Source organism: Leopardus geoffroyi, chromosome A1 (genome assembly GCF_018350155.1).
Source record: "Leopardus geoffroyi isolate Oge1 chromosome A1, O.geoffroyi_Oge1_pat1.0, whole genome shotgun sequence".
Taxonomy (NCBI): Eukaryota; Metazoa; Chordata; class Mammalia; order Carnivora; family Felidae; genus Leopardus; species Leopardus geoffroyi.
The window spans coordinates 84,257,994-84,273,336 of NC_059326.1; the positions used below are offsets into that span (position 1 = coordinate 84,257,994).

A 15,343-nucleotide genomic window follows, 5' to 3' on the forward strand; every position below is an offset into this window, starting at 1 on the left:
TAATACAGTTATTTCTATAATTTGGACCTGAATCCACTGATATGGGAATTATTATAGCCATTTCCTCGATAAAAATATCGGCTGAAGTTTTTTTTAAGTTGTTTACTTAAAGATGTTTGAATTACCTAAGATAAAACTTTAGTTAATACCATGTATTCAACATAGATTTTCGTCCCCTAAAAACTGGTATGTCTCCTATGGTTCTTCAGACAGAGAATAAAAGTTAAGGTCTCATTGTTTGGCGTCTATATTGATAACAGAAAAGTCTTGTTTCTGGGATAATCTCCACTTCCTATGTTTCTATAAGCGTTACCAAAAATGCAAATAGCACCACAATACACAGGGGCACTGCATATTTTAAAAGTAAAACTTTATTTTCAACATGTCATCCCAAATATTTTAGAGAGCTACTACATACATTCCTGAGAGAGCAATCTAGGAGAAACATGCACATAATCTAAAGTAATTCTGTCAGGGTGTCTACAGAGAATGTTCTGTCAGATTTGAAGATAAATCTCAAAGGCAATATCTTATGAATACCTCTTTTGTATAAAAGAAACAGTCTTGTTGAAGAGAAGTTGTATCCTATTGGTATAATATACAACACTCATATTTCTCCTGCCCTAAGACCCACAGGAGAGCTAATAATGTTTGCCTTCCTGAAATAAATAACAGACGAATCTTCAAAAATCCATTCACAAAATTTTTGTTACAATTATATTCAAACTCCATTGCCAAAAGCACCAGTGATGACCAACGAGAGTTTCCCAACTGGCTTCATTCTTCTTGGTTTCTCTGAATGGCCTCATCTAGAAATGCTTCTTTTCTGGATTGTGATCATCTTGTACACAATGATCATCCTCTCCAACTCAACTATTATCTTGCTTTCTTGTGTGGACCCTCATCTCTACACTCCCATGTACTTCTTTCTTAGCAATCTTTCCTTCTTGGATCTCTGCTTTACCACAACCACTGTTCCCCATATGTTGTCCAACTTGTGGGGACCTGGCAAGATCATCACCTACACAGGCTGTGTCATCCAACTCTGCATGTTACTCTGTCTTGGTGCCACAGAATGTGTCATGTTGGTGGTGATGGCCTTTGATCGTTACATTGCTATCTGCCAACCCCTGCACTATACCATCATCATGGATCATCAGTTCTGTTGGAAGCTGGTGCTAATAGCCTGGATCTCTGGCCTAATAGAATCTGTTACCCAGATTCCTGTCACACTTCAGCTTCCCTTCTGCACCCACCACCGCCTAGATGACTTTCTCTGTGAGGTTCCTGCCCTCATACGCTTGACATGTGGAGACACCTCGGCCAGTGAGTGGCAGATGACAGTCTCTGCTGTTCTTTTCACCATCGTACCACTGGGGTTGATCCTGACTTCTTATGGCTACATAGCTCAAGCTTTAGGTAAAATCCAATCCAAGGATGGCAGACAGAAAGCCATTGCCACCTGCTCCTCCCACCTCATTGTGGTCTTTATGTTTTATGGAACAGTGGCACCAGTGTATACATACCCTAAGAATCACTTTGCTTCAAATTATAGCAAGTTCTTTACATTCTTCTACACTGTGGTCACACCATTGTTAAATCCACTCATCTACTCCCTAAGGAACAAAGATGTAAAAGATGCCCTGATACAACTGCTAAGAAGAGGATCACCATAATGTGGGCTCCATGGTGTCAGCTCAGAGCCTGGAGCCTGCCTCAGATTCTGTGTCTCCCTCCATTTCTGCCCCTCCCTCCTTTGTGCTCTGTCTCTGTCCCTCAAAAATAAATAAAAACTTCAAAAATTTTTAAAAAAATTGGGCACCTGGGTGGCTCAGTTGCTTAAGCATCTGACTTCGGCTCAGGTCATGATCTTGCGGTTCATGAGTTCAAGCGCCAGGTCAGGCTCTGTGCTGTCAGCTAAGAGCCTAGAACTTGCTTCAGATTCTCTGTCTCCCTCTCTCTCTGCCCCTCCCCTGCTTGTGTTCTGTCTCTTCTCTCAAAACTGAATAAGCGTTAAAAAAAAGGTTTTTAAAAAGTGTGGTTTTGTTTCAAAGGCAGTAATTTATTAATGAACTTTTAACCCTATAATTTTATATGTAATTTTGTTAAAACAATATATCTGTACAAATACAATGCCAGTTTTTTTTAATATGAAATTCATTGTCAGATTTGTTTCCATACAACACCCAGTGCTCATCCCAACAGGTGCCCTCCTCAATGCCTATCACCCACATTCCCACCCCCCCATCAACCCTCAGTTTATTCTCAGTTTTTAAGAGTCTCTTACAGGAGTCTTTTGGGAATATGGCTGTGTAAGAGGAGGACGCTGGGCTCACCTCCTCCTGCTGATCGCTTAGATGCCACCTACATCTGCCAAAACAACCCAGAAAAACTACAGAAGACTAACAGAACAGAAACTTTGGAGCCAAGCAGAGACAAGAGGCCCACAAAAGAGGGTAGGAAGGGTGGAGAGGTGGTGCGTACTACACGGAATGGCGGGAGGGAGCTGGGGCAGTGGAAGGGCAGCTCGCCCAGTAAGGCAGAGCCCCCAAAGTATGGCTTGCAAAAGCGGAGGGGCTGGACTCCATGAGTTCTGACAGCCAGCAGGACTTAACATCTAGAATGTTAAAAGTCAATAGCTCTGCTCTCAGAGAGCAGGGAGAGCAAGAGGACACGGGGAAGAAGAGCTGTTGAGCTCCAGAAGACAGAACTCAGCTCAGCAGGGGAACAAAGGCCCTGGCAAGCACCATCTCCCTCTCCCATTCGCCAGCCGAAATTCCAAAGGTAACCAGTTCCCCTCACCAAACTTGCTTGCACCAGCGCGAACACCCAAGGAAAAGAAACTCTTTTTTTTAATATAAATTTTACTGTTAAACTGGTTTCCATACAACACCCAGTGCTCATCCCAACAGGTGCCCTCCTCAATGCCCATCACCCATCCTCCCCTCCCTCCCACCTCCCATAAACCCTCAGTTTGTTATCAGTTTTTAAGAGTCTCTAATGTTTTGGCTCCCTCCCTCTGTAACTTTTTTTTCCCTTCCCCTCCCCCATGGTCTTCTGTTAAGTTTCTCATGATCCACATAAAAGTGAAAACATATGGTATCTGTCTTTCTCTGTATGACTTATTTCACTTAGCAAAACACTCTCCAGTTCCATCCACGATGCTACAAAAGGCCATATTTCATTCTTTCTCATTGCCAAACAGTATTCCATTGTGTACATAAACCACAATTTCTGATTCCATTCATCAGTTGATGGACATTTAGGCTCTTTCCATAATTTGGCTATTGTTGAAAGTGCTGCTATAAACATTGGGGTACAAGTGCCCCTATGCATCAGCACTCCTGTATCCCTTGGGGAAATTCCTAGCAGTGCTATTGCTGGGTCATAGGGTAGATCTATTTTTAATTTTTTGAAGAACCTCCACACTGTTTTCCAGAGTGGCTGCACCAATTTGCATTCCCACCAACAGTGCAAGAGGATTCCTTTTTATCCACATCTTTGCCAGTGTCTATGGGCTCCTCATTTGTTCATTTTAGCCACTCTGACTGACGTGAGGTGACATCTCAGTGTGGTTTTGATTTGTATTTCCCTGATGATGACTGACATTGAGTATCTTTTTCATGTACCTGTGGGCCACCTGGATGTCTTCTTTAGAGAAGTGTCTATTCATGTTTTCTGCCCATTTCTTCACTGGGTTATTTGTTTTTCCGGTGCAGAGTTTGGTGAGCTCTTTATAGATTTTGGTTACTAGCCCTTTGTCCGATATGTCATTTGCAAATATCTTTTCCCATTCCGTTGGTTGCCTTTAGTTTTGTTGATTGTTTCCTTTGCAGTGCAGAAACTTTTTATCTTCATGAGGTCCCAATACTTCACTCTTGCTTTTAATTCCCTTGCCTTTGGGGAGGTGTCAAGTAAGAAATTGCTGTAGCTGAGGTCAGAGAGGTTTTTTCCTGTTTTCTTATCTAGGGTTTTGATGGTTTCCTGTCTCACATTCAGGTCCTTTATCCATTTTGAGTTTATTTTTGTGAATGGTGTAAGAAAGTGGTCTAGTTTCATTCTTCTGCATGTTGCTGTCCAGTTCTCCCAGCACCATTTGTTAAAGAGACTGTCTTTTTTACATTGGATACTCTTTACTGCTTTGTCAAAGATTAGTTGGCCATACTTTAGTGGGTCCATTCTGGAGTCTCTATTTTATTCCATTGGTCTATGTATCTGTTTTTGTGCCAATACCATGCTGTCTTGATGATGACAGCTTTGTAGGAGAGGCTAAAGCCTGGGATTGTGATGCCTCCCACTTTGGTCTTATTCTTCAATATTACTTTGGCTATTCAGGGTCTTTTGTGATTCCATACAAATTTTAGGATTGCTTGTTCTAGGTTTGAGAAGAATGCTGGTGCAGTTTTGATTGGGATTGCATTGAATGTGTAGATAGCTTTGGGAAGTATTGACATTTTAGCAATATTTATTCTTCCAATCCATGAGCACGGAATGTTTTTCAAATATTTGTATCTTCTTCAACTTCCTTCATAAGCTTTCTGTAGTTTTCACACACAGATCTTTTACATCTTTGGTTAGGTTTATTCCTATGTATTTTATAATTCTTGGTGCAATTGTGAATTGGATCAGTTTCTTTATTTGTCTTTCCTTTGCTTCAGTATTAGTGTATAAGAATGCAACTGATTTCTGTACATTGATTTTGTATCCTGAGACGTTGATGAAATCACGTATCAGTTTTAGCAGACTTTTGATGGAGTCTATCGGGTTGTCCATGCATAATATCATGTCATCTGCAAAAAGTGAAAATTTGACTTCATCTTTGCCAATTTTGATGCCTTTAATTTCCTTTTTTTTTTTTTTTTTTGTCTGATTGCTGATGCTAGAATTGCCAACACTGTTAAACAACAGTGGTGAGAGTGGACATCCCTGCTGTGTTCCTGATCTCAGGGGTAAAGCTTTCAGTTTTTCCCCTTTGAGGATGATACTAGCTGTGGGCTTTTCATAAATGGCTTTTATGATGGTTAAGTATGTTCCTTCTATCTTGGCTTTCTCGGGGAGGTTTATTAAGAAAGGATGCTGAATTTTGTCAAATTCTTGTTCTGCATCGATTGACAGGATCATATTTTTCTTTTCCTTTTTTTTATTAATGTGATGTATCACATTGATTGATTTGCGAATGTTGAACCAGCCCTGCATCCAAGGAATGAATCCCACTTGATCATGGTGAATAATTATTTTTATATGCCATTGAATTCGATTTGCTAGTATCTTGTTGAGAATTTTTCCATCCATATTCATCAGGGATATTGGCCTCTAGTTCTCTTTCTTTGCTGAGTCTCTGTCTGGTTTGGGAATCAAATAATGCTGACTTATAGAATGAGTCTGGAAGTTTTTCTTCCCTTTCTATTTTTTGGAACAGCTTGAGAAGGATAGGTATTATCTCTGCTTAAAATGTCTGGTAGCATTCCCCAGGTTCGCCATCTGGTCTGGGACTCTTTTTGGGAGGTTTTTGATAACTGATTCAATTTCTTCGCTGGTTATGGGTCTGTTCAAGTTTTCTATCTTCTTGTTTAAGTTTTGTAAGTGAGTGCCTGCTTAGGAATTTTTCCATTTCTTCCAGGTTGTCCAGTTTGTTGGCATATAATTCTTCATAGTATTCCCTGATAATTGTTTGTATTTCTTAGGGATCCATTGTAATAATTCCATTTTCATTCATGATTCTATCTATTTGGCTCATCCCCTTTTCTTTTTGCAAAGCCTGGCTACAGGTTTATCAATTTTGTTTATTTGTTCAAAAAACGAACTCTTGGTTTCATTGATCTGCTCTAGTTTTTTTAGATTCTATATTATTTCTGTTCTGATCTTTATTATTTCCCTTCTTCTGCTGGGTTTGGAGTATCTTTGCTGTTCTGTTTCTATTTGCTTTAGGTGTGCTGTTAGATTTTGTATTTGGGATTTTTCTTATCTCGTGAGATAGGCCTGGATTGTAATATTTTCCTCTCAGAACTGCCTTTGCTCATCCCAAAGCGTTTGGATTGTTGTATTTTCATTTTCATTTGTTTTCATTTATTTTTTAATTTCTTGTCTAATTTCCTGGTTGACCCATTCATTCTTTAGTAGGGTGTTCTTTAACCTACATGCTTTTGGAGGTTTTCCAGACTTTTCCTGTGGTTGATTTCAGGTTTCATAGCATTGTGGTCTGAAAGTGTGCATGGTATGATCTCAATTCTTGTATACTTATGAAGGGCTGTTTTGTGACCTTGTATGTGATCTATCTTGGGGAATGTTTCATGTGTACTTGAGAAGAAAGTATATTCTTTTGCTTTGGGATACAGAGCTCTAAATACATCTGTCAAGTCCATCTGATCCAATGTATCATTCAGGGTCCTTGTTTCTTTATTGGTCTTGTGTCTAGATGTTCTATCCATTGCTCTAAGTGGGGTATTAAAGTCCCTTGCAATTACCACATTCTTATCAATAAGGTTGCTTATGTTTGTGATTGGTTGTTTATATATATTTGGGGGCTCCCATATTCAGTGCATACACATTTATAATTGTTAGCTCTTCCTGATGGATAGACCCTGTAATTATTATATAATGCCCTTATTCATCTCTAGTTTGTCTGATATAAGTCTAGTTTGTCTGATATAAGTATGGCTACTCCAGCTTTCTTTTGATTTCCAGGAGCATGATAGATAGTTCTCCATCCCCTCACTTTCAATCTCAAAGTGTCCTCAGGTCTAAAATGAGTCTCTCATAGACAGCACATAGATGGGTCTTGTATTTTTATCCACTCTCATACCCTATGTCTTTTGACTGGAGCATTTTGTCCATTTACATTCAGTGTTATTATTCAAAGATATGGGTTTAGAGTCATTGTGATGTCTGTGGGTTTCATGCTTGTAGTGATGTCTCTGGTCCTTTGTGGTCCTTGCAACATTTCACTCACAGAATCCCCCTTAGGATCTCTTGTAGGGCTGGTTTAGTGGTGATGAATTCCTTCAGTTTTTGGTTTTTTTGGAAAACCTTTTTCTCTCATTCTATTCTGAATGACAGACTTGCTGGATAAAGGATTCTCGGCTGCATATTTTCCTGTTCATCACATTGAAGATTTCCTGACATTCCTTTCTGGCCTGCCAAGTTTCAGTAGATAGGTCTGCTACTACCCTTATGTGTCTACCATTGTAGGTCATGGCCTATATATCCCTAGCTTCTTTCAGAATTCTCTCTTTATACTTGTATTTTGCCAGTTTCACTCTGATATGTCCTACAGAAGATTTACTCAAGTTACATCTGAAGGGAGTTCTCTGTGCCTCTTGGATTTCAATGCCTTTTTCCTTCCCCAGATCAGGGAAGTTCTCAACTATGATTTGTTCAAGTACACATTCAGGCCTTTTCTCTCTCTCTTCTGCTTCTGGAATTCCTATGATACCGATATTGTTCTGTTTGCATCACTTAGTTCTCTAGTTCTCCCCTCATACTCCTGGATTTTTTTAATCTTTTTCTCAGCTTCCTCTTTTTCCATAATTTTAACTTCTAATTCACCTTTTCTCTCCTCCACTTCTTCAGTCCGTGCTATGGCCACCTCCATTTTATTTTGCACCTCATTTATAGCATTTTTTAGCTCCTCATGACTATTTCTTAGTCTCTTGATCTGTACCAATAGATTCTCTGCTGTCCTCTATGCTTTTTTCAAGCCCCACGATTAATTTTATGACTATTATTCTAAATTATTATTCCATTATTGCTTAAATCGTTTTTGATCAATTTGTTATCTGTCGCCACTTCCTGGAGTTTCTTTTGAGGAGAATTCTTATGTTTCATCATTTTGGGTAGTCTCTGTGGTAGCTCCAAACTCCAGAGCACTTCCCTTTGTTGTCCAGCATAACTTGTGTTGGAGGATGGGGCTGCATTCAGACCCAATGTCTCTCCCCAGCCCACCGCTAGGGCCACAGTCAGACTGATGTGTCTCCCTCTGTCTGCCCCTCTGATGCTTGCACTCTGTCTCTCGCATTGTGTCAAAAATAAAGAAACATTAAAAAAAATTAAGTAGTTGTATGAATTGGGTATTTTGGAGAACTTAAAAAAAATTCAGAGAAGGAAGATTGTAGGAATATCTTTAAAAAATTCAGAGAAGGAAGAATTGTAAGAATAGCCACTTGTTTCACTATACATGGCCAGATGAAATGTAGCTAAGTGTTTGTTCTAACTTCATTATTTTTTTACTCTCTTGTCCCACAATATACCATTAATACTTTTTAAGAATAGTACTTGTTACATTTACTTCCACCTTAAAATATTCCTTTCTTTAATAGTAGGTCACTCCTTGTCAGTCTTAGTAACTATGTGGAAAAATCCTTTTGAATTTGATCACTGTCTTCATACTGAGTCCATATTAATAAGCACAAAGATAAGAATAAGTGTTAAATTAGTTCAACAAATGGAATTTTTATGGAATGGAATTTTATGATTTTGTTTTAGAAATCAGCCTAATTTCCAGTGTGCCCAAAGTAGCCTCTGAAATTGTCACTGATCTTTTCTTACTGATTCAAAAAAGTAAAAAACAAACTTTGAATGAAAAAAAAATAAAAAATCAAGACTCCCATTTTTCAGGATAGAAAAATAATGGAATATAATATCCAAGAAATTATGACATTCGAAAAAATGAATTTTTCAAAGGCAGATAAACATTTAGTAATAGGTCACATCATAGTACACAAAATAAACCTAAACAAATATATAATAGCTAAAATTGTAATAATAATATAAGACTAGAAATTAATAGCATAAAAATTTAAACATTTCAGGAAAATCCCTATTTATATGAAAAGCAAATGTACCTCTAAATAATCAACATATCAAAGAGGAGGTGTCAAATGAAAATCCTGAGAAAATAAAACTATCAATACTGAATTATTAATTCAGGTAAATTTTCCCTTAAAAGTAAGGGGAGGGGCACCTGGGTGGCTTAGTCTGTTAAGCAACAAACTCTTGGTTTCTGAATTCAAGCCCCGTGTCTGGCTCTGTGCTGATAGCATGGAGCCTGCTTGGGATTCTCTCTCTCCCTCTCTCTTACTCACTGTTTCTCTCTCTTTCTGTCCCAAAAATAAAAAAATAATAAACACTTTTCAGAAATAAAAGTAAGGAAAACATAAAATTTACTTTTTTTCTTTTTCACAGTGTAGTATCAATTAATTAAACATATGGCTAGTCCCATATACTCCTACACATATCTTTACAAAAACATATCTTAAAGAAGACGTTACTCAAAAGAAAGTTTATACACAGTATACTTTCAATGAGTTAAGTACAGGGCTATCCCCATATGATTTTACACATACCTTACAAAAACATATATCTTAATAAAAGAAGATGCTACTTGAAAGGTTGATACACAGTATAATTTCAATGAGTTAAGCATACAGCTATTCCTATATGCTTTTACATATAAATTTACAAATTCTTATATCTTAATGAAAGAAGATGTTACCTGAAAGATATTTTCTACATACTGTAGTTTTGTTAAATTAAGGAAAGCTCTATTCCCATGTCTCTCTATATACACGTTTACAAACTCATTAGGGAAACTATTATGCTTAATGCATAAATACACAAGGACCAGGAGCTTGGAAAAGAAGACAACAGCAATAAAGTTTTAGAAGCTGGAAAGCAGAAGCATAAACAGTATTTGACTTATTAAAGCTTAAAAAAAGGCAAACTATTAGGTTGGCAATGGCTAATGCTCAGAAGGAAGTTAAATTATGCTGGAAGAAACTGCAAAAGCTTAAAGGAGGAGTAACCTGGTACATTAATCGGACAGATTCTTTTCAATGGAAACAGACCATTCCAAGGAGAATAACCAGAATACTGATTATTCTAGGGCTTCCCGAATGAATCATTGAAATCATAGTTCTGTGATGCTTACCAGTTAAGATATGCTTTTGCCCAAGATATTCTCATCAGCAAAAAATCAGGGGTCACCAGATTTTGAAGAAAATTTCTAAAATAGAAGATAGAAATCAAAAGAAATGAATAGAATTTTTAAAAAGAAAAAGTGTGTAATCAAAAGACTTTTTTGAAAGGGAACTCTGATTAAACTGCTCAGAGAGATAAGAACATAAGATGAGATATTAAACTAGAACATGTTGTAAGAAATTTGAAGAAATAAAACTTAGTTTTGAACATTTAAATTAAGACACAGAAGATCATGAAATAGAATAAAAAGAGAAGGGATATAGAAAGAAAGTGGAAAAGGTAATAAAATTTGAGTTTTTGTTTGAGAGATTCAAGATGCAAATAAGAATTTCTGAGGAAAAGATTTGAAAAAAAAATTTGGAAGTGAGAAAAATATTAAAGATGTGCTTTAATATTTGCTGCAATTGAATGACTTGGATTTCAAGATTTAAAGTCCTCTCAATTGCTTAATACAGTTTATTAAAAGACCTGTCTAGACAAATCTTTATGAAATTTTAACAAAAGTTCAAAATTTATAGCTTATAACCCTCTAGATGGAAAAATAGTTCATGCACAAATATGTACAATTTATATAACATTGTAATTCTATGTAGATATACCGAATGTTAGAGGGTAAACCAGGTAAGCCATCAAAAATGGCTAATCACAGATTAGAGTGAATGTGTAGGGGTAAGGGTGTCATTAATTGATGCATACAGAATACTGGTTATTCAGTCTTTACTCATCCACATTGACCAATTCAATTAAACAACCATCTATAGAACTGCTATTATATGCTGCAAATTACAAGCATTAGAAAAGTGTAAATGAATCTGACATGTTTTCTCCATTCTAGTAACGCTAAGTCTGTAAAAGTAGTGGTAACAGTTGCTATTGTCATTATTCTTGCCATTGTTGGTTAATAGAATTAATTGTAGTTAACACATTAAGTGATTACTATTTGAAAAACATCATGCTGACTACATTTCATGGATTACCTACTAAACATGCTTAATTAAATTTCTAAACTCAATCTCAAATGGATATCTCAGGGTTGTCCTAAAAATGCAATATCCTCAACTATTTTATTAACCATTGTGTTCTCCAAGATCACTCTTTTCAAACTATTAACAAAACTTTCCTACTATTAGCTCATAGCAATTCTCCTCAATTCTAAACACACCTAGAAAATAGAAGTCATCAAGATGGTGAGAGGAAGACCCTGAAATTCCTTCTTCCATGGAATGCACAAAATTGCACCTATTGATAGAACATTTCTTTTTGAAGAAGAATAAAAGGGTGAATTAAGAGCTTCCGTACAAGAATAGATACAGGAAAAGGCAAAAGGAACAGCAAGAGAGATGGAGACGCAGTAACAAATGGGACCCCCACACCTGATACTATGAACTGAAGTGGGCAGGGATAGTACTGAGGGAGCTGGGGCAGACCAGTCTGTCCTTAGGCATAGAAAAACAAGGCTGAGGTTTAAAAAAGCAAATATATATAAAAAAAAAAGTCAGCTCCAGAACTCTGACAAATGGTGAATGAGCTTCTGGGATTCTCTCTGGGTGGGAGGGACGGCCGCATGTTTTACAATCCACTTCCACCTTGAAAGAACAAGCCAGTGTAAAATCCAGTCCCCCTAACTGGCCTGCCACTTCAGTAAGCCACAGGACCCTAGCCAATACCAACCCCAGCTGTCCAACCAGGACAGCTCTGGTTAGTATTAACTACAGCTTCAAGCTTTGTGCCAAGGTAACCCAGGCACAAAGCACATGGAACATTCCAGGGCCACACTACTTCAATTTCAGATGGCTTGCTAGGGCACCACAGCACAGAGTGCTCCAGAACCTCCCAGCTGACATCTGGTTTGGATCCAGCTTCCCCAACTAACAGAATATCCCCCACAGAATATCCACAAAATATTCCTGCCCATATTGACCTTGGATCATTCACTCAGCCAGGACACTCTCTGTGCTGAGCACTCTAGGATACACAGACATGACCACTTCAGCTTCAGCTATCCTACTATGGCACCAGGCACCACACCATCCCACACCCACTTTAGCTACCCTGCCAGGGTGCCCTCAGCATGAAGCACCCCCAGAAACTCCCAGTCTATACCTTGCCTCAAACTTAGTCACCATTCCAGTACACACTCTGCACAGATAGCTTTGGAGCACCACTTCAAGTTCAGCTATCTTGTTGTTTCCTCTGTGCATATATCCCTGTCAACACCAGCTTGCATGAACTTCAGGCAAAGCTATACTTCCAGGGCAGCTTCTGCACAAATTCCAAGGATTCTTCAGCTCACACGTTGTCTCAGCTCCAGCTGCCCTGCCAGGACACTCACTATGTGGAGAATCCTGAGATATACCAGATTAAACCCACCTTAGATATAGTTGTCTGTCAGGGTACCTTATGTGTGGAGAACACCATGATCTCTCGTCTTCACCTCCTTAAGTTTCAGCTGTCCTGCAAGGGCACACTCTGTACAAGCAGTCTTTGGGCAATCCAGATAACACCTAGTTCAGCTTCAGCTATACTGCCAAGGTGCACTCTGCATTTTGAGACTTGGGACACTCTAGCTGGTACCCACTTCAGTTTTAAAAGCACCGACTGTTTGGAGAGCATAAGAATTATTCTGAAGTATCCCCACTTCAGCTTTGGTTTTCCTTACAGAATAAATATAGCACAGAAAGCTCTAGGACCTCCAGCCCATGCCAGTCACAGATCCAGCCAGTCAACAACAATATGAAACTAAAGGTCAACCATAAGAAACAAAATGTGGAAATACCACAAATACATGGAGGTTAAATAACATGCTACTAAACAATGAATGGGTCAACCAGGAAATAAAAGAAGAAATTAAAAAGTACATGGAAACAAATGAAAATAAAAATACAATTGTCCAGGTCACTTAGGTGGCTCAGTCAAGCATCTAACTCTTGATTTCAGCTCAGGTCATGATTCCACAGCTTGTGAGTTCAAGCCCCGCATCAGGCTCTTTACTGTCAGTGTGGGACCTGCTTGAAATTTGTGCTCTCGCTCTCTCTCTCTCTCTCTCTGCCCCTCCCCCTGCACTCTCTGTCTCAAAATAAATAAACTTAATTTAAAAAAAAAAAGGAAAAAAAAGAAAAGAAATGCCATGGTCCAAAATCTTTGGGACCTTTTTGGGATGTGGGAAATGCAGGCCTAAGAGGGAGGCACATAGCACAACAGATCTTCTTCAAGAAACAAGAAAAATCTCAAATAAAGAACCCAACCTTACACCTAAAGGAACTAGAAAAAGAACAACAAATGGAGCCTAAATACAGCAGAAGAAAGGAAAAATGAAGATTAGAGTAGAAATAAATTATATAGAAACTACAAAAACAATAGAACAGACCATCGACACCAGGGTCCAGTTCTTTGAAAAAAAAAATGAAGTAAATTGATAGGCTTCTAGCCAGACTTACCAAAGAGAGAAAGAGACAGAGAGAGAGAAAGTACCCACATAAATAATATCACAGATGAGAGATGAGAAATAACTACCAACACCACAGCAATATACACAATCACAAGAGAATGTTATGAGAAACTATTTGCCAAAAAATTGAACAAACTTGAAGAAATGGATAAATTTCTATACATATAAACTACAAATCCCCTACAAATACCAGCATGAATCTCTTCAAATTGTTAAGTCTATGGACAGTAGTGTGCTTCAGTTTCAGTTCTAGGGAAAACTGGATCTAAATTCATTTGGATTTCATGTTCATTTTTTCACATCCAATGTTTTTGTTTTTGCTTGTATTGTTTGTGTCTCTCTTTCTTTCTTTTTTTCTTTTCCTTTTTTTTCTTTTCTTTTCTTTCTTGGATACAGAATGAGTAATATTTTTATTTTTATTCTATTTTGTATTCTTTATTATATTATTTTTAAGTTTTAAGTTTTTTTCTTCCTCGTTATTCTCTTTTCTATCTAGCTTCTCTCAATAAGAATACTGAAACACAACTAGGATCTCTCTTCCTTTATTTGATTTTGTTTTGTTTTGTTTGTAATTTTTTTTATTTAATTTTAATTTTATTATTTATTTCTTCCTCCAAAATAACAAGATCGAATATATCACCCCCCCCCAAGAAAAAAGAACAGAAAGAAATGATGGCCAGGGATGTAATTATCACCAATATATATAAGATGTCTGAACTATAATTTAAAACAATGATATAAGAACACTAGCTTGGGTTGAAAAAAGCATAGAAGACACCAGAGACTCTCTTTCAGTAGAGTTGAAAGAACTAAAATCTAGTCAGACTGAAAATAAAAGTGCTATAACTGAGATGCAAACTCAAATGGATGTCGTGACGGCAAGGGTGGATGAAGCAGAACAGTGAATCAGTGATATACAAGGTAAAATTATAGAAAAGAATGAATCAGGAAAAAAGAGTGAAACAAAGGGAAAAGAGTATAATACAAGACTTAAGGAATTGATTGACTTATTAAAAAGGAAAAACATTCATATTATAAGAGTCTGAGAAGATGAACAGAGAGAAAAAGGGGAAGATGGTTTATGTGAGCAAATTATAACTGAAAAATTTCCTAATCTGGGAAAAGACACAGACATCAAAATTCAAGAAGCACAAAGAACTCCCCTTAGATTCAACAAAAATCAACCATCACCAATGCATATCCTAGTCAAATTCACAAAATACTCACACAAGAAACAAATCATAAAAGCAGCAAGGGAAAGAAAGTCCTTAACCTACAAGGGAATAAAACTGAGGTTCTCAGCAGATCTGTCCACAGATACATTTCAGTCCAGAAAAAAGTGGTGGGATATATTCAATATGCAAAATCAGAAAATATGCAACTAAGAATTATTTATCCAGCAAGGTTGTCATTCAGAATATAAAAAGAGATAAAGAGTTTCTCAGATAAACAAAAACTAAAGAAACTTGTGACCACTAAACCAGGCTTGCAATAAATTTTAAGGGGGACTCTTTAAGTGGACAGAAAGCAAAACAAAACAAAAAAGACCAAAAGCAACAAAGACTATAAAGGACCAGAGAACACCACCAGAAACACCAACTCTACAGGCAACACAATGGCACTAAATTCATATCTTATAATAATCACTTTAAATGTAAATGTACTAAATGCTCCAAACAAAAAACATGGATATCAGAATGGAAAATAAATGAATAAATAAATAAGTAAACAAACAAATAAATAAATAAGACTAATCAATATGTTGCCTAAAAGAGACTCACTTTAGACCTAAAGACACCTGCAGTTTGAAAGTAAGGGGATGGAAAACCATCTATCATGCTAATGTACATCCAAAGAAAGCAAGTAGCCATACTTATATCAGACAAACTAGATGTAAAAATAGAGACTGTAACAAGAGAT

At 37.3% G+C, this 15,343-nt stretch overlaps 1 protein-coding gene across 1 annotated transcript; it reads left to right on the forward strand.

Moving 5' to 3' along the window:
• The first annotated feature begins 749 nt into the window (after positions 1-749).
• LOC123611391 (olfactory receptor 2H1-like) lies at positions 750-1,676 on the forward strand. The gene has a single exon (XM_045503304.1). It carries the CDS (start codon positions 750-752, stop codon positions 1,674-1,676), a length of 927 nt encoding a protein of 308 aa, XP_045359260.1.
• The last annotated feature ends 13,667 nt before the right edge of the window (positions 1,677-15,343 follow it).